This window comes from Toxotes jaculatrix, chromosome 17 (genome assembly GCF_017976425.1).
Source record: "Toxotes jaculatrix isolate fToxJac2 chromosome 17, fToxJac2.pri, whole genome shotgun sequence".
Classification (NCBI taxonomy): Eukaryota; Metazoa; Chordata; class Actinopteri; family Toxotidae; genus Toxotes; species Toxotes jaculatrix.
Genome location: NC_054410.1, coordinates 2,682,608 through 2,707,324, shown reverse-complemented (window position 1 = coordinate 2,707,324; position 24,717 = coordinate 2,682,608). Strand labels below are relative to the sequence as shown.

The following is a 24,717-nucleotide window of genomic DNA, read 5'->3' as shown; positions in this document are numbered from 1 at the left end:
AAGTATTGCACCTATTTTAAAGCTGAATATGATGGGAAATGAAAAAATTATCATGGAAGTATCTCAAAGGAGAAAAGCTTCACTCTTCTAAACTGACTGTATAATCAAGGATAAATGTGCTTTTTCAACTGTTTTTTTTTTTTAATATATATATATAAAAAGTCATGGTAGAGTTGATGTAAATAGGAGCTGCAGATACTTTTGTGATAACGAGATCTAAAGGTGATAATTCAGGGCAGAAAAGAGGAAACAGACAATGCAAGCAGCTCAGTAACCAACAGTGTGGTAATTTCCTGACCTTGAAATGTGCTTTTCCCGTCTGTGTGGTATTTTGATGCCAAGTGCCATTTTAACTAATCACTCCTCGGCCAGTAGATCTGGCACAAAATCAGCATGAAAATAATCATTTTTTTGTGTTTAAAGCAGGAACATTGGTAAATCATGTATCTGTACTAGGAGTGAATTTATTAATCATATTTTGCCCTTTTGCACTTTGCACTGCGGCACCTACATGAACCAAAATACCAGGTGCACCGAAGACCTTACGCCTCTCGCGTGTTGTTGTGCTTGTATGGTTAAGAGCTGCTGAAAAGAATTTGATCACCCAGTGTGTCTTTCAGTGGACAGTCCTTAATGTTATGTGATTGTCTGAATACTTTTTCACATTCCTGGAGGGAACGTATTTCCTTGTAGTTTTTAAAGAGGATAATGCTTAAGTTTGAAGATTGCAGAGCATAGTGGAGGCTGTTCAGACGTTCACTTCTATCTTACAGGCACTTTGTAAGTCTATTGAAATGCAACACAGGGAACTAAACGCTACGTTTGTTGAAGCTTAGTGAAACGGTTAATAGGTTGTGTGGCTCATTTGTAAAATGGAAAATAAAATTCCAGCAGCGCGTCGTGCCAGAGCATTGTGCGCCTTCCCAGACAACTGTGGAGCCTAAAGGTTAAAGTTCACCTCTCTATTGAGCCATCAGATGGAGGTGGGGAGAGAAGGGCGTGTCACCAGCCTATTGAGCCGGCCTGAGTCTTTGACAGCCAAAACCAATGCTGTTGTATCCTGCCACATATGGCAGAAGGGACTTTATTGTGTTCATGCTAACCTTCAGCAGCACAAGCGAGACAAAAGTTGACAATGTAATTATTGTGTTTCTTTCCGTCCAGGTCGCTCAGCACTTAAATGATTTTTCAATCCTTGTTTTGACAGGTTTCCAAAGCAGGGCCCTTAAACTGGCTCCACACTGTTACTTTTTAAGACTTTAAGCACTTTAAATCCTTGTTTTTTCCAGTCCAGATTTTAACACAGCCTGGATTGTGAGTCTCTGTAGGCCGCTTTGGAATTTCTACACTTTGCAAGATTATTTTTGGACTCTTTTTTTTTTTTAATTTAAGACGTGTGGTGGTCATTCGCTTCTCCCCCCTGTCGTTTTACCCGAATACACCACAGATATCAAAGACTGATTATCCTTTTTATTTTGTTTTCTTAGCCACTTTTTTCTCCTTTTAACTCTCAATCTTCCACATTTACGATCTTCTCCTCTATGTTGATGCAGTGGCTTGTAGAGCCAAACTCAGTCAATAGACCCACAAACTTTTCCAGCTTTAATAGCAAGCCCTTCGGGCTTCTTCTATCTGTTTCCGCCTTCTCTGTGGGTCAAATTAGACGGTAGCACAGATCCAGGCCACTGGTCCGCTCTGACACAGTCATAAATTCTGGTAACTGGCCCCCGCTGGTTCTGACAGGGCTATTTTGCGAGGTGAAGACGGAGGGTTTGGACTGTAAAGGGACCAGCGCTTCCTGTGTTTTCTCAGACAACTGCTGCACTGCAAAAAAAAATGTCTGTATCTTTACAAGTCATTTAAGTCGGCAGTCGAGTCCTGAATTCTTAGTTTGATTAAAATAACTGAATAGTGTGAGATAACTTCACTGTTTTCCCTGGTGAACTCTGTAAGAAAAGCAAAAATATCTCAAAATAAGGCAGATCACTTTATTTGTCTCAAAAATAAAAATCCTGAATCGAATACAAATCCAAACCTGGTCCTCTGTCCTCCCTCCTTCATGCAAAGACTCTGTATGTTGGTTAAATGTCTCCCTCAGACGCAGACTTTTTGCAGTGTAAAACTCCCTGTCCATTCCCATGGCTTGTGCCCTTCTGTAGGTCCACAGCCAAAGCCCTAAAACCTTTAAAGCCTCGTATGACTAATGTAAGCTCCTTAATAATTTAATTCTGTTTGGAATCTGGCATGATTGGAATGGATGGGATTATCACGTTTCGGACTAATGCTGCAGGTTCAGCAGGGGTTATCCACAGTAACATGGTAATAAAAGCAAGTGGCATGTATGGAGAAAATAATTAAATGTGCCAAGGGAAAGACGGAGGGATATTAAAGTAGAAATGTCACTCAGAGCTTAGAATAACCATAAACAATTCAGCGTGAGTGTGTGATGAAAACAGCTCTTACAAAACCGTTATCCGCACTTTATGCAGCTGTAAACAGTGGTGGCAGTGAATGTACAGCATATAACATTTTAAATGTGCAACTTTTCCCACAAGTAACAGTCATGGGATGATGGGTAATCGATAACGGTAAGACAGAGTGTAACAGTAGTACAAACAGAGATCAGTGAAGTGACTCAGTTTAAGACGAGCACACAGCAATTTCTACCTTTACTAACCTTCGCTAACATTTATCAGCATAAGCTGCTGACCAGTAAAAAAACAACATTATTTGCCTCTGAAATGTAACAGAGGAGAAGGAGAAGGTCAAAGTAAAGAAATACAGAACTAAAGCAAAGACACTTTATCTGGTTATTATGACACGAGGCCTTTAAATGAAATGAAAGCGTAAATAAGAGCAGAACTCTGATCACAGAATCTCTCTGTTTCTGTTGGTGGTCTTGGCCTCTACAGAATATCGACTCCTGCTCATATTTTGCCACCTTTTAGCTTAACTCCCTGTGCATTGCAGTTTTCTCCCCCCCCCTCCCTCCTCTCCTCTCAGCTTGGGCTCAGCGACCACAGCACAAGGCGTCACTCATCTGCTCATGAGAGCAGCCATTGACTTCGGTTTGACTCCTCGGCTTTGAGAGGGGTAGACGGGGTGGAGCCAGCCGCTCTGAAAAAACCATTTGCCAGCGTTGAGCGGGCAGCCTGGTCTATGTTACCACGCAACTGCAAAAAGCACACACAGGCATAATATTTACACTGTTACATTATTTTCCGCACGCGCCTCCAAGAGAGAGAGTCAAGGAGTGTATACTGAAAGACAGAGGGAGAAGAAGGAGAGGAGGAGAGCGTGATCCTCAACCTACAAATATATACATTGTGTGAATGGCTGGCCGGTTACCTAAACGCGTGGGGTTAAACGTTTGTGAAAACACTAAGCCCTCTCTGGGTCGGCACATTTTCCTACGCAGATGATGTTAAGTGTTCCACCCTGAAAAGCCTCCTTGTTGACATCACTCACTCCCGTCTTTAGTAATTCTGAACTCTTTCGGAGGAGTTCACTTTGTGCTTGTCTCGCAGCACCGAGCAGAGCAGCGGCGTCTGCAGCGCATGTTTCCACTTAAGCTGCGGAGGTCGTCCCTCTTGGCCCGTGGAGACTCTGCCTATCGATGCGTAGCAGGTTCTCTGTTCTCGCCTCGCTGTGCCGAGCCACTCGCTCTGCGTCTGAGCTTCTGAATCTGTCAAGTTAGTATCTGTCTGCTGCCGCTACCATCCAGCCACACCTGGTTTGAATTACTACGCAAAATTTACCCTTCGACTCTCCAGGGATGGATTGCTCTTGACTGGCACAGTGGAGCCAATTTCAGAGGTGCAAAAAAAAAAATCCTGCCTCACTGCAGGCAGAGAGAAGCGAATCACTTGACTTTACTGAGCTCACTCTTATGAAAATAATCTTCTTAATATCATTATTTCAGTTACTTTAACAGATTGCTCAAACGTGTGGGTCTTTGTGAAGTTCTGGTTTTAATTCTCTTGCCATTGTTGTTAAGCAATTTGTTAAGCAGGCTTCCATCTTGAGAATTTGTAGGTCCCATCTTATTCCAGCTTGTTATGCACCAACACAGCCGCTCCATGTTTTTTTCTACACTATGAACTATGTCCTCTGTTTTTAGTTTTGCAGCCTCCAAATCAGTCAAGTGAGTCTCTTGTATAAAGGCTAAGTGGGCTTGTTGGGATTTGAAATACGAGACACATTTCTTCTTTTTTATGGGATTTTGTGGCTCATTCACATTCCACGACACTGTCTTCACACAACTGGCCATAACTTAGCATATGCATCTTGTAAAAGATGAGACAATTCACAGAAAGTAAGAAAAGTAATGAAAAAAAGGGGAAAAGGAAAAGAGATGCCTGAGCTCTTTAAAAAAAAACCCTAAATACATATACAATACAGATATTTATTCCTGTTTCTACACTAATATGTATGTGTGTATTTCTTCAGATAGCTTTAGTATCCTCACAGTTTCACATGTGTTATAATGACCCTTCCCTCCTCTCTGTCCTCCCCTCAGCTGAGACACCAGCAGTGGAGTCTGGTGATGGAGAGCGCCGTGCCATCAGACCGGGGGAACTACACCTGCGTGGTTCAGAACAAGTACGGCGCCATCACCCACACCTACCAGCTGGATGTGCTAGGTAAACAACACGGAAACATTTGCTATCACTTCAGCTTCTGTGTAAACAACAAATTAATTGAAAATGCACAAGGGATTTTAAAAAAACCCACACGTGTTGTTGATGGCAAAAAGATTTTTTAAACTAACTTGCATCCACATTTCCTGCAGCACATCATCCCCATGCTTGTCTTGTGCTAATGACGCCGTGCTTTCTTTCTCAGAGCGCTCCCCTCACAGGCCCATCCTTCAAGCAGGCCTACCGGCCAATCAGACGGTGGTGGTGGGCAGCGACGTTGAGTTCCACTGTAAGGTTTACAGCGACGCCCAGCCACACATCCAGTGGCTGAAACATATTGAGGTCAATGGCAGTCGCTACGGCCCTGATGGCGTTCCCTACGTCAACATCCTGAAGGTGGGTCTGCGGCCTGACAGCCTGTTTCACATCTCTAATGAGTCCTGGTTTCACTGCAGTTTGCCTGGAGTAGATTCCAGCCTATGATAATTTCACTCATAATTAATCTCTCCTAAATGCCTTATTTAATGAGTTTTTACAGTAGGTGGGTCTGTGGGGCCCACAGGCTCTTTTCACCGCAGCATATAATTGACAAGCTCATTCCTCGAACACTACACCTTCATTATGAGGGGAAAAAAAGCCTCACCTGCACTTTGCTGTGTACTGCAGCATACAGAAGTATACCCTCATTAACCTAATGATAAATCACACGGTGGGTTTCGGTTCTTACGTGTGCTTCAGTTTTACCAAAACCTAAAGAGGTGATGCATCGCAGCACTTTATTCTAGTGTTGGTCTGAAGAATGACAACTGGCAACTTGTGAAGGTGGATAAAACTAAATTAAATCATAATTTAAGGTAGAAACTGATAAAGAGTTCAGGGCATTTGTGATACAGCTGAAGTAATAATGTCACTTTAAATATATATAATAATAAACCAGATTTATCAGATTACCAACATTATCAGTCTTTTACCAACCAAAATGTATTCACATCGCTTCAGTGCACGCCAACATAAACAATAGCTACAACATCCAAAGACATTTAACCAGTTAGGCAGTTGAGGGTGAGGGTGTCTACATTACTTGCATCTCCAGCTACTCCTTCATGCATTGTGCTGCGCTTTAAAAAGCAATTCTCAATCACAAGTACTCCCTTGTGAGGGAAAGGTTAAGTAAACGCAGTGGGGAAGTCATCAGATAATCTTAGGAGGGTTTGCTCCTGTTAAAGAGCAGCTCCTGGAGGTTTCATCGTGTCCCCAGGCAGTTTTCGTGTTCAAGAATAGAGCAAAAAGCATTCCTCACCGAGAGAGGACAACACCCTAAACCCACTGCGAGGTGTGTTTTTTTATTTGGGGTGAAGAGAGGAAGACTCCCATCGAAAAAAACCAAGAAGGCCTTTTGCTTTCTTATTTTGCTCCCCCTTTTTTCTTTTTTTTTGCCTCTAAAAAGAGCGAGGGAATAAAAACATCTGGTTTGGACTAAGTTAACTGCTGTGGTGGCGGCAACGCAGAGAGAGAGACGGGCTCTGTTAACCGCCGCTGCCGTCAGATGTGCTGCGTCGCGTGGTTTGGAGGAGGAGGAGGAGGAGGAGAGAGGGAAGAGGCACCCAAAAAAGCCATGGAAAAAATGAGTGGAGGAACACAAGGAAGGGCAAAGTCAGCAGGGAGAGAGAGAGAGAATGTGTGACAGAGTGGTGGGTAAAGATGGAGGGTGAGGGAGACAGGGAGGCAGACGACGGGAGGGAGTAAGAAACAAAAGACAAGAAAAGGGAGTGTGACAGGAGACAGAAAAAGAAGTCCCCTTTCAGACATGGAACCTGTAACATTGCTGGCATCATCTGTTTCTTGGAGTGATGGATTTTGAGCATTTAAATCTTTATTCAGCAGCGAGTTGAAAAATAATGATATCAAGACAGAAGAGTCAGACTCTGACTTCTGCACCGGGCTGCATCAATGATGGATTATTTTCAAGTTGAGATTAATAACTTTCATAAGTACAAGAGACACTCATCTGCAGCTCCTCACTGATGGATCCTCTAACAGATTTCCTAACCATGTTTTTCATTTATTAGAAAGAAAAAAGATAGAATATATTTCTGTCTTGGTCAAATGAAATTGGTAGTTTGATTATTATTGTGGTTTACAGGGACGCTTACCTATGTGCCCCAAATTGAAAGGGGAAAGAAAATAAATGAAAACAGATAAAAATTGATGTGACATTACGAAAACCTCCAGAACTTAAAGGAATAGTTTAAAATATGATCCTACAACCAGCAGCCCGTTAGCTTAGCTTAGCACAGCCGCATCACATGTATGTAACGAGGTGCCTGTCTGAAAGGGGATATGGAGTGAGCAAACAAGAGAATAAGGAGTGTGACGGAGTAAGAGTAAAAGGAGTAAGATAGAGAGATGGATAGAGAGGGAGAAACAGGCAGGAAGGGGGAGAGAGACAGGCCAACAGAAAGAAAGAGAGGGGGCAAGCGAGCCTGTCAGCCCAGACCGCGGCTCCACGCTCTATTTTCGACTACCACATAATTGAAACAGTATTTACTGAGATCTCTGTGTGCCTCTCGCTCTCTCTGTCTCTCTTTCTGGCCCCACCACAGCTCATTCAGACTCTTTGCGACATCTCATGTGTGGCATATACTGTAGGAGTTAAATACAGCTGAGGATGGGAGGAGGGGGTCATGCAAGATTTTTTTTTTCTTCTTCTTTTTGAGAAATGCCTGAATCACTCTTTTGATGCCTGGAAAAAGAGTTAACGATGAACGACTCGCATCGGCGTGAGGAGGGAGAGGGAGGCGTCTGGAGCCGAGCCCTGGATGTTCATTAAGCAACCATAAAACATGATATGTTTTCCCCTTTATGTGCTTTGCCCGTTTAATTATTCATCTGCAGTTTCTCTGCTGGAGAGCCTGCCACAAGCAATATGTGTGTGTGAGCAAGTGTTAGCGTGTCTTCATGCATGCGGCATACACACTGAGGGAAGATTGACATTCTGCAGTGCCTTTAATATACCAGTAGACAGCATGTGTAACCGAACGTATGCTTTGCACAGAGTGTATGTGTGTGCATGTGTGTTTTTGTGGTTTTACAGGTTGGCTTTTAATCTCACAGACAGTCTGCTTCACTCGACGTGCAGTTTTATTCTGTGTCTCTGTCCAGTTTTTCATGTAAATTAGCGATACTTAGAGACCTGTGTAAAAGTAGCTCATTACAACAGAAGGTTCAGCATCTATGTTTTACTTTAGGGAATGATTTCATATCTTGGGAAAAACACTTGTTCGCTAACTAGTTAGCTTTCTCCAAAGTTCAAAAATAAGCCTACCAGCACCTCTAAACTTCACTAATTAACAAGTTGTATCTCATTTGTTTATGTAACAAACAATTATTGGTTTTAACAGTCTGTGGGTTAAGCTAATTGCCTCCTGGTCCTAGCTAGCTCCATGCTAGCTATTGCCATTCTCAGCAAAATAAGCAAATGTGTATTTTCCAAAAGGTCAAATTATCCTTTCAGCAAACAAGTGTTCGCAGTAAGAAGCAGTCAAGGAGAAGAAAAGGGGATTTACTTTTCACCTGCCAGTGAAAGGAAAGAAAGACAGAAAGACAGAGGGATATAGAAGTAGCACAGCGTTTCTGCTGCTGAGTTTGTTCTCCAGGTCTGCATTCACACTATGTTCTGTACAGGAATTTGTTGTGGAGGCCTCACTGTGCTTTTCGATTTTCCCTTCACAGAGTGTGGTCAGTGAACACACTGAGGCCCACAGTAAGTTGACACTGTCCAACGTGACAGAGAAAGACGCTGGGAAGTACTGGTGTCGCGCCTCAAACTTTGTAGGCAAGTCAGAAAACGCTTTCTGGCTTAAGATTCACAAACCAGGTAAATCCTGAGCTCCGAGCGACAACTGCCGCCTCCACATTTGATCCTCTGCTGCGTCTCCTCCTCCCTGCAGGGCTCCTCTGGGTTGTGGGTTTGACTGGCTTACAGGCTTGCTAACAGGACAAAGACACACATACACAAACACACACACATTGCTCTTCTGGGTTCTGAGTTTGAATGCTCATATTCTGTTAGCTTCGTAGCTGTCGTCCAATTTAACACCCAGTGCTTTGTCTTCCTTCCTGATCAACAACACAACGATATCACTCCTTTAATTACGGTGACGATTTCAAAAGCCTCGGCTATCGCTCTGCCACAAACACACACACATACACAGCCCTCCCAGCAGCCCTGCCGGTCTGAACACACACAAACTGGCTTTCTTATGAAAGCATGCAGCAGGGCTGTGATTCATGACTGGGTCTCCATGTCGCTGTTCATTACTGAGGCCCATGGAGCGAGAGTAGCCCACCTCATCCCCTACCAAGCCACATCAGATACTGGGTTTGAAACAGACTCCCCCACTGGTCATCACACCAGCTATTAGTCAAAGGGGAAAAGCCACAACCGCAGTGATGCTCTTTTTTTGAGTAATTTTAAGGTTTTTCAGAAGAAACCATATTGAGTCTTTATCGTATTACAGAGTATTAGGCTTGTATTCATAAAACTGAATGTAAGTTTCTTCAGCTGATACAGAACGAAAGGATTTCTGCTCCAGACAGGTCATTGCATTGCATTGTGGGGATCTGCTTTGCTTTGGTGTCAGGTAAACTTTGCGCTGGTTCAATTTAATCTCACAGGCGCTGAAGATTTTCACCCATTATGTCCCTTTCTTCTGTTTCTGAGCCTAAAAACAATTAAGGAAAATATGATTTGAACAATTCAACAACTTTCCTAAATTGCATGATAAGAAGATTTGTGCTGTTTGAAAGGTTTCAGGCTGCCTGTGGCCTTAGGTTGAACCAACAAGCTTCTTTCGCAGCATGGTGAAGGTGCTGCTTGGGTGTTTTCAGGTGTTGGTGGTGGTGCTGTCAGCAGAAGAAAACAGCACTGCTGAGCCCTTCAAATCCTCAGTCCTGTCCTTTCCTCCTCCAGGGTGAATTTGGTGTTTCCTCTAAGAAGCTTTGGGCTCATGATATCTCTTCTTTCTCTCTCTCTCTCTCTCTCTCTCTCTCTCTCTCTCTCTCTCTCTCTCTCTCTCTGTTGTCCCTCCTCCATCTTAAACCTCTCTCATCCTCCACAGACGGCTGGCATTAACACTACAGATAAGGAGCTAGAGGTTCTCTTCTTGACCAATGTGTCTTTTGAGGATGCGGGCGAGTACACTTGCCTGGCAGGGAACTCTATCGGCTATGCTTACCACTCTGCTTGGCTGACGGTGCTTCCAGGTATATTCCTCTTATGTCTGTTGGTCTCTGGGTTCAGTCACTTTTACCGTCTCAAATGTTTTGAACTCCATAAAACTGTGATTGTTCCTGTACTTTTTTTTTTAATAATCTCATGTTTTGCTCAGTAGTACAATATTTTACATTCATTTTCAAACATAATTATCCCAAATTATTGTAAATTGTTGCTTGTTAACACATTTTAAGTCTGTTGCAACTGTGTCACCGTCCCTTTAATTTAACCGAACATGCAATCCAGCCTCCAATGAAAGACATTTTTTAATCAGAGCAGATCGTCTGTTTAAATGTCTCAGGGCTACAGGGCAATTGCAAGACATTTATGTGTTCAGTATTCAGCACAATAATTACCTCCCTGGGGAGAAACATATCACAGGTGCAATTACCTGCAGCATTATAAAACTACAAGCTGATTACTTTGCTGTCTAAACACAGAGTAAAGGCATATTTTCGGTGCACAAAGGCGAGTTTGTGATGTGTTTTAGTTTTGATTTATCGATGTTATTTCATAAAAATTTCTTCCTAGAATCCTTAGAAGTAAAATGTGCTACTGAGAAAAGCAATACTTGTTTTGTATGAATTTAATGTGTTTATATTGACTGACATTTAATGTGCCCAACGCCCTCCTCCGAAAGCAGTGAGCCAGGAGAAGGAAGACTACTACGCCGACATCCTCATCTACGTGACGGGCTGCGTGCTCTTCATCCTCGCCGTGGTCATCGTCGTCCTCTGCCGCATGAGGATGACCACGCAGAAGACCCTGCCCACGCCGCCCGTGCAAAAGCTCTCAAAGTTCCCCCTCAAGAGACAGGTAACAGAAAGTAGATACAAGATTCGTACAGCACTTCCTCCTTTTCTCTCTCTCTCTCTGTTTAGCTTAGCGTTTGAACAGTTTGGTCGAACCTGATGCAGTTAATGTAGGTGAACTTATGTTGCAATGGGGCCTGTGTTTAAAAAACACACCTGTAATCCCTGAGGTACTGCTGCAGTTTGTTATATTAATTTCTCTTAAAAATTAAAGACACATCAAGAATTTTTTTTTTTAGTAAATTCTTTGCATCAGATTCTGTTTTCAGCTGTTTCCCACTAAAACAAATAGAACTGCAGCACAAGTTAGATTATTTTGAAAAACAGCCTGAACAGTTAAATAGGAAACATTATTAACTCAGGAAAGAACTTCAAATTAGTTACGGATAGTCATGGAAAAACAGTGTAATATTTCTGCATCAGTGCCACAATGAGAAACCTACACAAGAGTTTGAATGTGCAATATCTGTCCTTTCAGCTTCTATAACATTCAAAGACGGATTGCACAGAGGATTGGACTCACGCAAGCTAGAGTATAAATAAATACAGAAGGTTATTGTACGTCTATCTGTCGCGGATCCCTCTGTCCTGCTGTCTTGGTGACGTAGTGTGGACGCTGGAAGGCATCACACTGGTGACATGTGTTCACATTTATCTTGGAGCAGATTCAGCTCAGGGATATTTATGCCCTCCTGTGACTGTCAGTGTTAGTTTTAGATTTCACTCTCTGTGTAACACACACTCGCCCCTCAACTGTTTGGAGAGAAGCATAAAGTGGAGCAGCTGCCTCGCCACAGCCTGTAGTCTGCAGAAGTCTTCACGTCATTGTCTCTCAGAGCCGCATTCAAGGAAAACCTCAGTCAAGTCTGAGTCAAATCCAAGACCAAGTTCAAACAGAATGCAAACCAGGACAAGACAAACCGATAAACTGAAAGAATTAAAGATTAAAGGAAGAGTTTGACATTTTGGAAAATACTATAATAAAATTCACTTTCTTGGAGAGACCGAGATGAGAAGATTGATAGACCTCTCATGTCTGTGTTCTAGAAGAAGCTGGAGCCAGCAGCAGTTAGCTTAGCTCAGCACAAAGACTGAAAACAGGGGGAAACAGTTAGCCTGGCTTTATCAAACAGCAGCAAAATCTGCCTACCCAGGCCTCTCTAACTCACTAATTAACATGTTTTATCTTATTTCATTTAAACTGTGCAAAACCCAAAGTGAAAAGAGGATAAGTTTTGGTGTTACCTTTGAGAACTACATTTGTCATATAAAGAAATCCACTTTTATTTAAATTAACTTAGAATGATTAGCAATAGTTTACGTGGTGGGAATTGTGTTTTTGGGAGAGCATTGGCTTTGCAGGATTGTTCAGTGGGGTTGCGTTCTCCAGACAGGCAAGGAAAAAAAAGCTGAGTCAACATCCATCAGTGGTTAGACCAGGACCAGTCTGAGCCTAAACAGGAACAAGAATCAGACATGTCCAAGAAGGGAAAAGGGTTCTCTGAAGGCCAGGCTGGAGTACCTTCCCTTATCCAGCCTTCCTTTCTCCACACTAATTAATTTACCCCCAGCTTCATCTTCTCCTCTCTTCACTCCACTTTACTCTCATGAAACGACTTCAATCTGAGCTCCCAAGCTTCTATTTCTTTTCTTGTTCCGTCTCTGTCTTATATAATCTTCGAAAAAAACTACCAGGCAGTGCAGTGTGGCTTCATTCCTTTGGTCTCTCGCAGTATTTGTAATCCAGACAGTGTTGTGAATCTTGTGACCGCACTGTGGATGCATCGATGATATGAATGTCTAAAATGCAGATGAGTTAGTCATTATCCATCCTGCCCCACCCTGCTGGACTCCCGCAGTGCACAGGACACAGGACACAGCTGCTGTGTGGCTGCTCTGTGCGAGCTCCAGCTTTCCAGCTTCGTAATTGAAGGGTTGTGCTCCTCAAAATGCAAAAGTTGCATTTTTAGAAAACTGTTGCTTGAAAGTCATATAATTCACTTCTTGGAAAACAAGCACATGACTTTTAAAACCAAAGTTAGGATTTAACTGGAAACACTGCAAATTAATGTGTTTTTCTAACTACTACCTGTTAATTAAAAGCATTCCTGTTAACATCAGGTACTTCATCTTTTGAAAGATTGTCTTAATTGTGGCCTCTAAATCTTTTCTATTTCTGCTACCTTCATATACATGCTCTTATAAGGTAGTGCAGAGAAAGAAAGAAAGACCTTATTGCATTTTTCTGTAATCTTTGCTTCGTTTTTGTAAAGCTAATCTCCTGGTTCTCTCCTTTCTTTTTCATAACTCAGAGTAAATCTCCCATAAACCTCCTGGCATGTTCTATCAGATATTACTTTTCATGCCTCTGAAATTGTGGTCGGGGCGTTTTGAGTTTTTTTTTTTTTTTTTTTTTTCTAGCTTTGCAGCGTTTTTCTCATTTTCCTCCTGTTGAGAAGTTGAGGAGGGAAGTCTGGTAAGTGGACATGTTTGTTTCAGGACCCCACCTGAAGGGGCTGAGCTGGCAGACTCTGACACAAACAGATTCATCAAAAAGCCGGGCCGGAGCCATCAGCTCCCCCCCAGCAGTCAGATAAATGGTGTGAGGATGTCGAGCCCACGGGCTCAGTGGCAGCACCGCCGGTCTGGAAATGGAGCTCTTTGATGGATAGAGACGTCCATCCAGCCCCGCCACTCGCTCGCCCACCTCTGCATCCGCCTTCATTCGTCTTTGTTACTGCCTGCTTCCTCCCGCGCGCAGCCACAGGCCGGCTGTTTGTAAAAGTCACCGCTGGTGTCAGAAGTCAGGCTGTGTTTCAGAGAAACTCTAAGCTGCTGAAAGATCCCTGACATTGGTCCTGAGACGTGTGATGTTTGCAGTCGATCGTTGCCAGAAAGCATTCCATTCTGACAAGTTATTAAATCATTTGTTTAGTCCTTAAATACTGAAGTTCAAACCAAGTTTAACTGATGGCAGTTTTGACTTTTAGGAGTGAAATATTTTTTCATGAATTTCCCTGGGCAGCACTTTCCATCAAGCCACAGCTTGAACATTTTCAGCATCTTACAGGAAATTATTAAATAGATGAAGAATATTCTATACATCAAGAAGCAATTATAGTTTTTAAATACACTTTATTCCTCTTTTCCTTCTGTCTCCTTGTTTGAACACACATCACCTCTCCCTTTTCAGAGACTATAACAGTTTGTTTTTTGCACCCAAGCAGGTGTCCTTGGATTCCAATTCCTCCATGAACTCCAACACACCATTGGTCAGGATCGCCCGCCTGTCATCCAGCGACGGACCAATGCTGGCCAATGTTTCGGAGCTCGAACTGCCATCTGATCCCAAGTGGGAGTTTCCCCGAACACGGTAAGAAAGAAGAAAAAACATTTCCCCGGGTCTACATTCATCACTGACATTTAAGCGCCTGTCAGAAAAAAAACACGGTGTGCTGTGGCTTTTTTTCCTGCCAAGCAACATATTTCAGAATGAACAGATACTGTGCTGTTGTCCTTGTACCGTGCTGTGAAAACACGCAAGCCATCAATACATCAAGGTCACCATGACACCTGCCTCCACACATATTGTACTTGGCAACCAAATCAATCTCATTCAAAAGTGTAATTCACAGAGAAATTAAAAAAACACTCCTCGACACCTCTTGCAGCAAAAGAAATCCAAGCTCTGAAATGGTTTTGCTTTTGTTTCAGGCTAACGCTGGGGAAACCTCTGGGCGAGGGCTGCTTCGGTCAGGTGGTGATGGCCGAGGCCGTCGGCATCGACAAAGAGAAGCCCAACAAGCCGCTCACTGTTGCTGTGAAAATGCTAAAAGGTTAGTTATTGTTGAACCTCCGCTCCAGGAACTTAAACGCAACCTTGACAGTGACAGCGAAGGTACTTTTCTCTGTGATTTCCTGAAGGAGATCAGCAGCTTTGTGTCTCTCATGCATTCCCTCTCTCTCTCTGTACATAATCATTTATCTGGTTTGTCTGGTCTCATGTTTCCCATATGCTCAGTCTGTTCTCTCCTGCTTTTATCTGCATTTCCGTCCTTTGTTGCTCTGAAAAACCTGCTGCACAAATGAAGCATTTAATTAATGGTTCCGATCCGGTTTTGTTTTTGTCTTTTGTTTGTCTCTAGATGATGCCACGGATAAAGATTTGTCAGACCTGGTGTCAGAGATGGAGATGATGAAGATGATTGGAAAGCACAAAAACATTATCAACCTGCTGGGAGCTTGTACGCAGGATGGTGAGGCCACAGTGCATTGCAGTGAAAATAATAAAGTCAGTAATTAATCGAGTCCTGATAGTGACACTGGGATTTGTGTTGCGTGCAGGTCCTCTGTACGTTCTGGTGGAATATGCCTCAAAAGGCAACCTGAGGGAGTACCTGCGGGCGCGGCGGCCCCCGGGCATGGACTATTCCTTTGACACGTGTAAAATCCCCGACGAGCAGCTCACCTTCAAAGACCTGGTGTCCTGCGCCTACCAGGTCGCCCGAGGCATGGAGTACCTCGCCTCGCAGAAGGTCAGCCAACATGATGCTGTGTCCCCAATGCTGAAGTGCACATTGTGTTTAGTGTTTTACTGAACTGAGCCTCTGTGTGTGGATGTGGGCATGTTCGCCAGCTGTTACTTTCGAAATCTGAAAGTTTTTTGGCCTGTTAAACAGTTTTGTTTTGTTTTTTTTAATTGTACAACCTTAGTGTGACATGTAGGCACAAGTATTTAAGTTAGAGGAGGGTAAGTGAAAGTTATCAGCCTACATGTGTGTCTGAGAGTGTGTGTGTGTGTGTGTACAATGCGTTGTCAATGGGTGTTTGATGTATTTGTGCTTCTTCTTCCCTCAGTGTATCCACAGAGACCTGGCAGCCAGAAACGTCCTTGTGACGGAGGACAACGTTATGAAGATCGCAGACTTCGGTCTGGCCAGAGACGTGCACAATATAGACTACTACAAAAAGACCACGAACGTGAGTCTCATTCCACCAGAATTCTTGGTCAGATAAACAGAGCTGGCAAACCATTTCAGCTTTTAAAATATAAACAGTAACTTTAGTTTCTCATTCTCGAAAATTAGAGTCTCACAGTCGGGTCATGGAAGGAAAACGAGATCAAACACTCAATAAATCGACAAGTGGACTCTTCTGGGCTACAAACACTTGGACCCTGATATTATGACAGTGTTAGGATGAATGCAACCTTTCATTAGATTCTTACAGACAAGAAAATGGAAATTAAACAAACATTAGTTATGTGAATTTGATGCCCAAGCAGGTAGAGGCATTCAGAGTTCAGTTTACCGAGTTAGAAAGAACATTCAACATGATTAACAAAACCCAAGAGGTGATGTTCAGGCTCATAGTGGAATATCAATGTGACAAAGATGAATTTACCTTAAACTTTTAATAGATTTTTATGAAAGTAATGAAATGAGTTATATCTGTGGAGTCTAGAGTGAAAGTAGAGAAATTATATATATATAACACTTTATACCTGGTAAATTAATGTGGCTGAGACTCTTGTCATGAGACAGTGTAGCTGAAGTTCAAGGTGTAAGGACGGTCATGGCAGGACAAGGCTGAAGTCTGTCCATTTGGGTCCAGTGTTCCACTGTCTGCTCTGTCCGGAGTGGTTCTGCTGATCAAAGCGGTTCTGTTGTACCTCTGTTGTTGCAGGGTCGTCTGCCCGTGAAATGGATGGCTCCGGAGGCTCTGTTCGACCGGGTCTACACGCACCAGAGCGACGTGTGAGTTTGCACAAACGAAACCAACACATGCCAACTGTCCACTCATGTGGAGCTGCTGTACACCGGAGGAATCCGGGTGTTGAAATATCGTGACTGAGCGTGTTAGCATCAAAAGCTGAGTTTGTGCGTGTGAATATGGAATCATAGCGTTCCCTTTCCAAATATCCCCCGCTCGCTGTCATCTGCGCTCTCTTCATAATAACGAGCTTCTTGTGTATCAGTGACTCTGCATTCCTCTCTGCGTTTGTTCTTTAATCTCCCAACACGACATCAGAGAGAGAGACAGAAGCACAACGGAGCCCCGACATCTTACTGCTGTTTTATCAGTGTAAATCCAGCCTGGCCCAGAACAGAAGGAGATAAGAGGGTCAGTGGTTTTTCCCTCAGGGTGTTTTTCCACAACAACCCAAAGGAATCGGAGCTGCGGAGACAGATGCACCTTTTATGACCCCTGGTTGCTCCCGTGTTGGCTGCGATCAGGAGGAGAAAGGCGAGTTTAGGCGAGAAGGTCGCAAAGTCAATCTGTCTTGCGGTAGCTGCGTTCCCCCCCGTAAGCCGCTCCTCGCCCCCCTGCGGGCTGAAGCCAGACGTTGTGTCCCCAGCACAGCCATCCAAGCCAAACACGGGACCCTGTCAACACTGGCTCGCAGTGTGATTACACTGGGCTGGGAACGGGCCGAGAGGAGAATCAGTCTGCTCTGTTATTTCAGCAGGTCTGGATTACAGAGTCAATCCTCCCGCCAAACCTCCTCCTGCCTTCATACAGTAGTCGCTCCGCAGCCGGTTTACTCTCGCACACCCCAGGGGACTTTGACTTTTGACCTGTGATGGTTTTTCAAGAAACAGATTACACTCAAACAGACGGAGGAACCATTAAAACACATTAAAACAAATCTGACACACACTCACAATCAAACAACAAGCAAACAGCCAGACAACAACTGAATGGAACAACACTGTTGCATGCAGCAGCCCACACAGGCACAACCGACATCACAGTTCACGCTGTCAGGTTCACACGAATTTCAACGTCCCAAACATTCACAGCTCTGAGGCAGAACCGGCAGGGAGAACGCTCGAGGAGTCGGGATGTACTCAGCGTAGATTCGCACATTTAGTGCGGAAAAGCAGTTCACAAAGAGGCAACTTGTCGTTTCGAGTAAGTGATACAGGCTTGGATTCACTTTTTTAAACTCTCAGAGTGCACGCTTACACAGTGCTGATGTTGACTTTTTAATTCTTCAGCCAGTGGGGTGGTCCCTTTGCCAATATCACGGAGGTGAGGATTTTATTTCAGCTGTTTCAGAGGTGCCAGTCTATAAAAGCTGCAGTGAACAAATCTTAGTGCACCTTCAGAGCGACGCACTAATCCTTTAAAAGCAGAGAATAATGTTGTTTTTCTGTGTGAGCGAAGAACTCACGTTTTTTGTTGTAAAAAGGGTCACGATAAACTCCAGGAGCTATAAGTTTACCAATAAAACAATAAAGCTGTTATCAAAGTTTCGAGTGTTACTGAGGGTTTTTACCTTCAAGGTTACGTCTCTTTGTGACCACATGGCGAGCACGTAGAGTTTGGCTTCATAGACTTTTGATATGATTAGATGACAGATAACAAGCGTGTTCATTGAGACCCATGTACCAAAACAAAGCACAGGAAGGTGAAAGAGAAGAGTCTGTGTGTTTTGATCTCAGAGCCTTATTGTTCTGCTTTTAATGGAGAGGTTTTGTCTTTTGTCGGTTTCAAGAAACAATACAAACGTCCTTCTCATGCTCGGAGCCTCTGAATCTCACAGACCCAAACATCACAGTGACGCTGGCCTTCATTCTCATTCTTAGAGTGTCAGCTCTGGTTGCCGCAGGTGCCAATGAAAAATTAAGTGTTTACATCTTTATTGCGTCCTCCTATTAAAACCCTAATAGCCTGTGAATATTCATCCCTGACAACCAGCAGTGAATATAAACAGACTCCGTCTGTGGCTCTGTTTACTTTCTGCTGATCCCTGCAGTCGTCCCTGAGATAGTCCTGAACCCGTTCTGACCCTAAAGACCTCATTTGTTTATGTCCAGAACACTATAAAGATAATGAGTCTGTTCAGTCTGGGTGGTTATTCTCAGCTTCAGCTCCGTCTTTAGTCCCTGTTTCCCCTTTTTCCCTCTGAATTTCTGATGTCTCTCTTTCACCACGGTCCTCCCTTAGTCTCCTGTCTCTCGCTCTCCCTGCCTCTGTGTTTGGATGGTGGACTAGCCGGCCCGGCCAGTAATGGCTGTTTTCCACCCTCTGGACCGGAGCGTGGATAATTAGATTAAGCGGCCGAGCACCGCAGTGAGAGGAGGGGTCTGATCCTGATTCACTGGACGAACAGCCGAACAATAGTACACTGGGTTAATAGACCGCCGATTATCTGATTACCTACCTTCATGTTTTTTAAACCTTTCGGAATAATGCAGCAGCTACTGCCACGGAGGGAGAAAGAAAGCGAGATGATGGCTTGGTTTAGAGCTCCAACAGTTTCTGGAGGACGGCAGCTGGGCTGTAACCGTAGATACAGTTTGATGCGTTTTTACATTCATTTTGTTCTCACTTCAGTTCAGGGCGTGTTTGTGTTTCTGAAACAGTACTCCGGTCCGACCTACAGACATATGCAGAAAAAAAAGGTATTACTGTTTACATATCTGAAGGTTTCTGTCCGAACATCAGAGACTGACACGATCTGTTAGATCAAATCTCTGTGTTTATTAACAGATCACAGTCTGTTTTCCATTTCTTTCTGATTAGTTTGAGTTTTCATTCTTCTCCTTTCTGGCCTGAGAGAAGAAATTTTGATTTCTACAAATATTGACCCACTGTCTGAGACAATAAGAATGTCAAATTGATTCTTCATTTGAGTGCAGTTAACATTATTTAAGATCCCCCAAACAGATCGATCGGTGTATCTGAGGAAGGATAGCCTCTTTCTGAACCATGACTGCTTCAGGCCATGAGTGTGGTCGGACCTCTAATTTGTATTCGTGGCCTCCGCCGAGGAGTTTGCACCTATTTGCACCAAACTTGTTGAGGGATGAGGAATCGGCCACAGAAGAACCCTTTGAATTTTGGTTGCAGATCCGGCTGAAGGGGCCATTTCCTGCCTCCGTGGAGGGATGCGCTCTATGGAGTGCTGTTCTAGTTGTGTACTGAATTTGAATTGTATTCTCTCGTGTTTGTACAGGTGGTCCTATGGTGTGTTGTTGTGGGAGATCTTTACCCTGGGAGGCTCACCTTACCCAGGAATCCCAGTAGAAGAACTCTTCAAGCTGCTGAAGGAGGGACACCGGATGGACAAACCTGCCAACTGCACCCATGAACTGTACGTGTTTTACCTGCATCACCTTGTTTACAGAAGGCAGATAAAGTTGTAGACTTACAGTTATACTGCTAGATTGTTTCCAGACCAAACACTGATGTGTGTGTTTCAGGTACATGATCATGAGGGAGTGCTGGCATGCAGTGCCATCGCAGAGACCGACCTTCAGACAGCTGGTAGAAGATCACGACCGGGTTCTATCAATGACTTCCACCGATGTAAGTCTCCCTGCTCAGCTGCAGCTCACAGACAGCGTGGAAACACCAGGAGGACACAAAACCCTCCTCTTCATTTCACCTTTCACCACATCAGGCCCCGACTTTTTAAATCAGGAGGAAATATGAACAAAATTTTTGTTCATAGCTCCTGCTATGCAAACCCACAAAAAAAGGGATTATTCATAATGTCAGTCTAAAATCTGTACAACAATATTCACAATGTCAAGACATAAGAAATTATGTTGGAAATCAGGCATTAAAATATAATCATAAAACAGATTAAAGTCAGTTTTTCTGTGGATCTGTAATTATCTCCTAGAATATATGATAATACGGTTCAACTATGTCATTTTTCACCCTCTCATGTGACCACAGAAGGGATTTGACGTTGACGCCCCTGTCTAACCTCTGACCTCTCCTCTGACAGGAGTACCTGGACCTGTCGGTGCCCTTTGAGCAGTACTCCCCCACCTGTCAGGACTCCAACAGCACCTGCTCCTCAGGAGACGACTCGGTGTTCGCCCACGATCCGCTGCCTGACGAGCCCTGTCTTCCCAAACAGCTTCCCAGTAACGGGGTGATTAGAACATAAAACCTGGGCTGGGAGGGGAGGGTGGACGTTAACCTCCTCTCACAGTTTGTGGCTAATAATCACCTCTCAGTAACTCAAGCTCCTCAAGATATGGAAACAAAAAACTCTGCATGCAATACTTCCACAGTGCTTCAGCTCTTCGATTCGTCTTAAACTCTAGGTCGAAATACTTCGAACGAGTTTTTCTTCCTCTTCCTCCTCCTCCTCCTCCAAGAGACTCTTTAAACATTGAAGGATTATTTTTTGCCGTTGAACCATGTTTGTGTTCTTCTTTTCAGAAATGAAATTATATTTTTGTACTCGGGCCAGTCTTTTGTTACGGACAATCTGTGGGGTGAAACCATTCCGTGCCTACTCGGATAAAACCTCCTGACGTTGGGGGGAAAAAAAAGAGACAAAAAGGATATAAAAGGAGGGAATGAAGGGCATTTGGTCAGTGACTGGTTGGTGATCCAGTAGGCGAGGACCTCAGATTTTTATCCTCTCGTCTGCACGGAGCCCAGAGATCGCAGTAAAAGCTTGCGATCTGAAAGACAATCCGTTGACAAGATATACCAGCAAACGATGGGACTCGTTCTTCCGAAAGATACCCAACAACTTACACAGAAGTCTGTTCAGCAACAGAAGGGATTACATGAGCATATACGTGTGTTTTCTCATGAATTTGTACACCATCGTCACGTTTTAGCATCCCGACAAAAAAAAAAAAAAAACAGTTTTGTGATAATCATGGAACAAATTCCTCAGCAAATGTGAGGCGAAGTTTCAGGGCCATTCAGTAATAAGTACGGTAAGGTTCGGAGGGTTTTTTTTATGTATCTAGAAAATGATTTATTGTAAATATATAAATGCAAATATGTATGATATTGCTGTCCACAGCCATGTACTTAAAAGACAAAAAATGACATTTTTAAAAATATTGTTTTAGGATGGAAGTATTGCAATCTAGAAGACACTGTCATGAACGTGGAAAACATTTAATCATTTAAAGTGATACAGAAAAGGTTTATTTGAATAATTAACGTGTATATTTGTAAAGATATTTATAGACTTAACATGTGGTTCTTAAGTTCGAAAGGTCTAGTTTAGGATTTTAGTACTGTACGCAAAGATTTTTATTTCAACTTTTTGTAACTTATTTTACAACAAAACTGCGACGTTATTTTCACAACTGGCAGACTCCTCTAGTTTTTGATCCATCTTTTTTTTTTATTGTTTTACGTTTTTGTTTTTTTTTGTTTTTTTTTGTTTACAGTTTTAAAGAATAAGAATGTATGACAGACGCGAAGATGATTTTTGAGAGCGAGTGTGATTCGACCACCAGAGGAGGAGGACTGGTGAACTGAAGGCTCGTTCTTAATGGAGCTGGATGTTTCCGCTGAGCTCAGATTCTGGTTTGAAAAGTTGACGTTTGCAATATCAAAGCAACGATTAACTCTTGCTGGGCAAGAAATAGCAGCGCTTCGAGATACGTACCAGAGAGGCCTTTTAGTACGACTGAAGTACTTAAAGACATATTGAACATCAACAACAACTAGCTGTGAATCAAAAGAAGCCTTCAGAGAACCTCAGCAGCCTGTTTTTAATGAAGAATCCTCCTACTGATAATATTTCTCTTTTCAGTCTCAACTTATTTACTGTTTGCAGCCTATTTGCTACTTAGTGCACTACATGTACAGCTTATTCACTTCCCAGCATTTTATTTGTGTAAAATGCAGTGTAGTGCTCTCAGCACCAGATCCCACAATGCAATGCTGATCCCAGCTCCTGAGATGTGAGTGGAGCTAATGCAAAATTACACCTGTCAGTGGAAACTAATGATGAATGAACTAAAACAAAACCACCGAATATCAGTCAGTTAGTGAGAGAGGGAACAGTTTCCCACACAGCTGCATTTCCCAGAATGCTTTTCAGCAGCTACCAGGGAACATTCTTGAACTTGGGGCATTCAGAAAAATGTGAGAACATATATGAAACAATGGCATCAATAGATTTTAGCCAAAAAAAAGTGAAAGTTACAATGCATTCTGGGATTTGGAGTCTATTCAGAGTGCAGAAATAACTCTCAGTCTGAAACAGATAGAGGTGGATTTTTTTCTCTTGGTGGTGCTTCTGAAGGCTTCAGATTTTTTTTATTGTAAGAGAAAGGTCACAGGGTCAATTCTAACAAGCTGCGTGCAGTGACACTTAGCACCTGTGTGCACACTCACGGAGACAAACATCAGCCTGAAGGCAGAGATGTAAAGCTGTTATGTCCTTTTGTGCTTGAGTGTTACTAAAAACCTGCCCAGACACTTGAGATTTTATCGCTGCTCCGTAGTATTAATACTGAAATGAAGGTACGCTGTGTGATCTGCATGGCAAAGAAAAAGAATATATATATATATATATATCAGTTTGTTAAAGGAGACTTTGATGTCTGTGGTGGAAGCTTCTACAAGTTCTGTTCAGAAAAGTGCCAAATTAGTCTTAAAAGTCTGTTTCACAGAGTTCTCCAGATCCCTGAACCAAATTACTGCACTGTCGAATGTAGGCGGGCGGAGGTTACATGTGCAGGGAAGGATGATGGGATTGCCAAATGGATACCCCCCACCCTCCCTCCCTCCCTTTTTTTTTTATATGCAGTCGTCTCTCCAGCTGACCCCAAAAAAAACACAAGGGTTGAAATGTTTACACAGTCTGTTTTAGCAAAGTCACGAAAGGGAAAGCGACGTTCACGTGGCATTGAAGGGTTCAGAAACACGATTCACTCGCTGCTAAATGGAAATGGTGGCAACGCCTCACGGTGCAATGGCCTTACTCCAGTGTACGAACTGAATTTATGTAGAGAAATGGATTGTAATTGCCCAACAAGACCGTGTCAGTACTTAATGAAATATCCCCAGTATCTGAAGTACTTAAAAGAGTGAAAATATGTATTTAGTTCTGTTGCTATCATGGGAGATTTTTATGTTTTTTAGCACCAAATTCTGTACTTTTTCACTGGTTCATACACAAAAACAAGGCCTTTGTAAAGTGAAAGGTTACACATAGTCATTGTTATTTCTGTTTTCAGTACGGTTTTGGCCCAAATCTATGAAGTGCCTGGAATAATTGAGCAAACAAAAAGGAGATTGATTAATTTTGATCACATTTTGAATGTATAATTGCAAAAAACAAAAAAATGTTAAAAACCAGTTCTCACTAGAAGCAGGCTTTGTAAGTATAAGCCTGATTTTCTTTTTTTTTTTGGTTTTCTTTTTTTTTTTTGAGTGAACAAGGCGGACAAAAAGGCACTTCTGTAAAGGTTGGATGGATCTAATGAAACGGATGGTGTTTTGTTTTATTTATTCTTCCATGCTGGGTAAAAGCTTTCCCTATGGTGAGAGTATTTTTATTCGTAGCTATCTGCTTTTCAGTGTTGTTTTTCATTAAAGAGCCAGAAGATGATGATGATGATGATGTAGTCATTTTACCAGATACTGATGATCCCATCAGGCTTTGCTCCTTGCATAATTTATCATGTATTTCATTTTATTTTATTTTATTTTGTTTTGTTTTGTTTTATTTTATTTGGATGCTCTCCCTGGCCTTTTTTCTTTAACCTTGTTAAGCTTTTTACTCTGAAACTGACGGCCTCTGTCTCCTCCATTAGATCACTTTTAAAATGGATGTGTTGTTTTTAATATCCGTCTTGCTCTTGACAACTAAAGTGAAGAGTTGCTGTGTGTTGCACCATATTGGATATCCATGTAAATGGCAACTAATTAGCGTAATTTATGTCATCTGTGTTGTAGTTTGGCCCATTGATCAGTTCAGTCAGCAGCAATGACACAGAGCTCATGGATACAGTTGAGGTACCTCAGACCCCGTTCACCAGATTGCTGTAATTTATGTCAGAACATAGTTTGTACCTTTTAGATTCAGTGTTACTGACAGTTTCTGAGGATCATTACCCCAAATATCCGTTAAGAATAAACATCTATAAATCTGCTCAGAAAAAAAAGCTTCACACCTCTGGCCTCAGGCGCTTTGAAGGCGGGGGAGCATCACAGCTTTTTTCAGTGAGTCCACTTCACACAGATTATATACAGTTAGTGA

General features: G+C 42.8%; 1 protein-coding gene across 8 annotated transcripts in view; it reads left to right on the top strand.

Moving 5' to 3' along the window:
* Window positions 1-23,810, top strand: part of fgfr3 (fibroblast growth factor receptor 3) — a 66,166-nt gene extending 42,356 nt beyond the window's left edge. For 2 of the 8 annotated variants that reach the window (XM_041061564.1, XM_041061558.1), the window contains exons 6-18: window positions 4,520-4,643; window positions 4,846-5,036; window positions 9,761-9,905; window positions 10,556-10,731; window positions 13,952-14,100; window positions 14,442-14,563; window positions 14,873-14,983; window positions 15,072-15,262; window positions 15,585-15,707; window positions 16,413-16,483; window positions 19,693-19,830; window positions 19,940-20,045; window positions 20,473-23,810. In XM_041061564.1, coding sequence (XP_040917498.1) covers window positions 4,520-4,643; window positions 4,846-5,036; window positions 9,761-9,905; window positions 10,556-10,731; window positions 13,952-14,100; window positions 14,442-14,563; window positions 14,873-14,983; window positions 15,072-15,262; window positions 15,585-15,707; window positions 16,413-16,483; window positions 19,693-19,830; window positions 19,940-20,045; window positions 20,473-20,637 — 1,812 coding nt within the window. In that variant the 3' untranslated portion in view covers window positions 20,638-23,810. Of the gene's footprint in view, window positions 1-4,519; window positions 4,644-4,845; window positions 5,037-8,372; window positions 8,518-9,760; window positions 9,906-10,555; window positions 10,732-13,951; window positions 14,101-14,441; window positions 14,564-14,872; window positions 14,984-15,071; window positions 15,263-15,584; window positions 15,708-16,412; window positions 16,484-19,692; window positions 19,831-19,939; window positions 20,046-20,472 lie in introns of all 8 variants that reach the window. The other 6 variants (XM_041061566.1, XM_041061562.1, XM_041061565.1 and 3 more) reach the window with 4 other exon arrangements.
* Window positions 23,811-24,717: the final 907 nt, after the last annotated feature.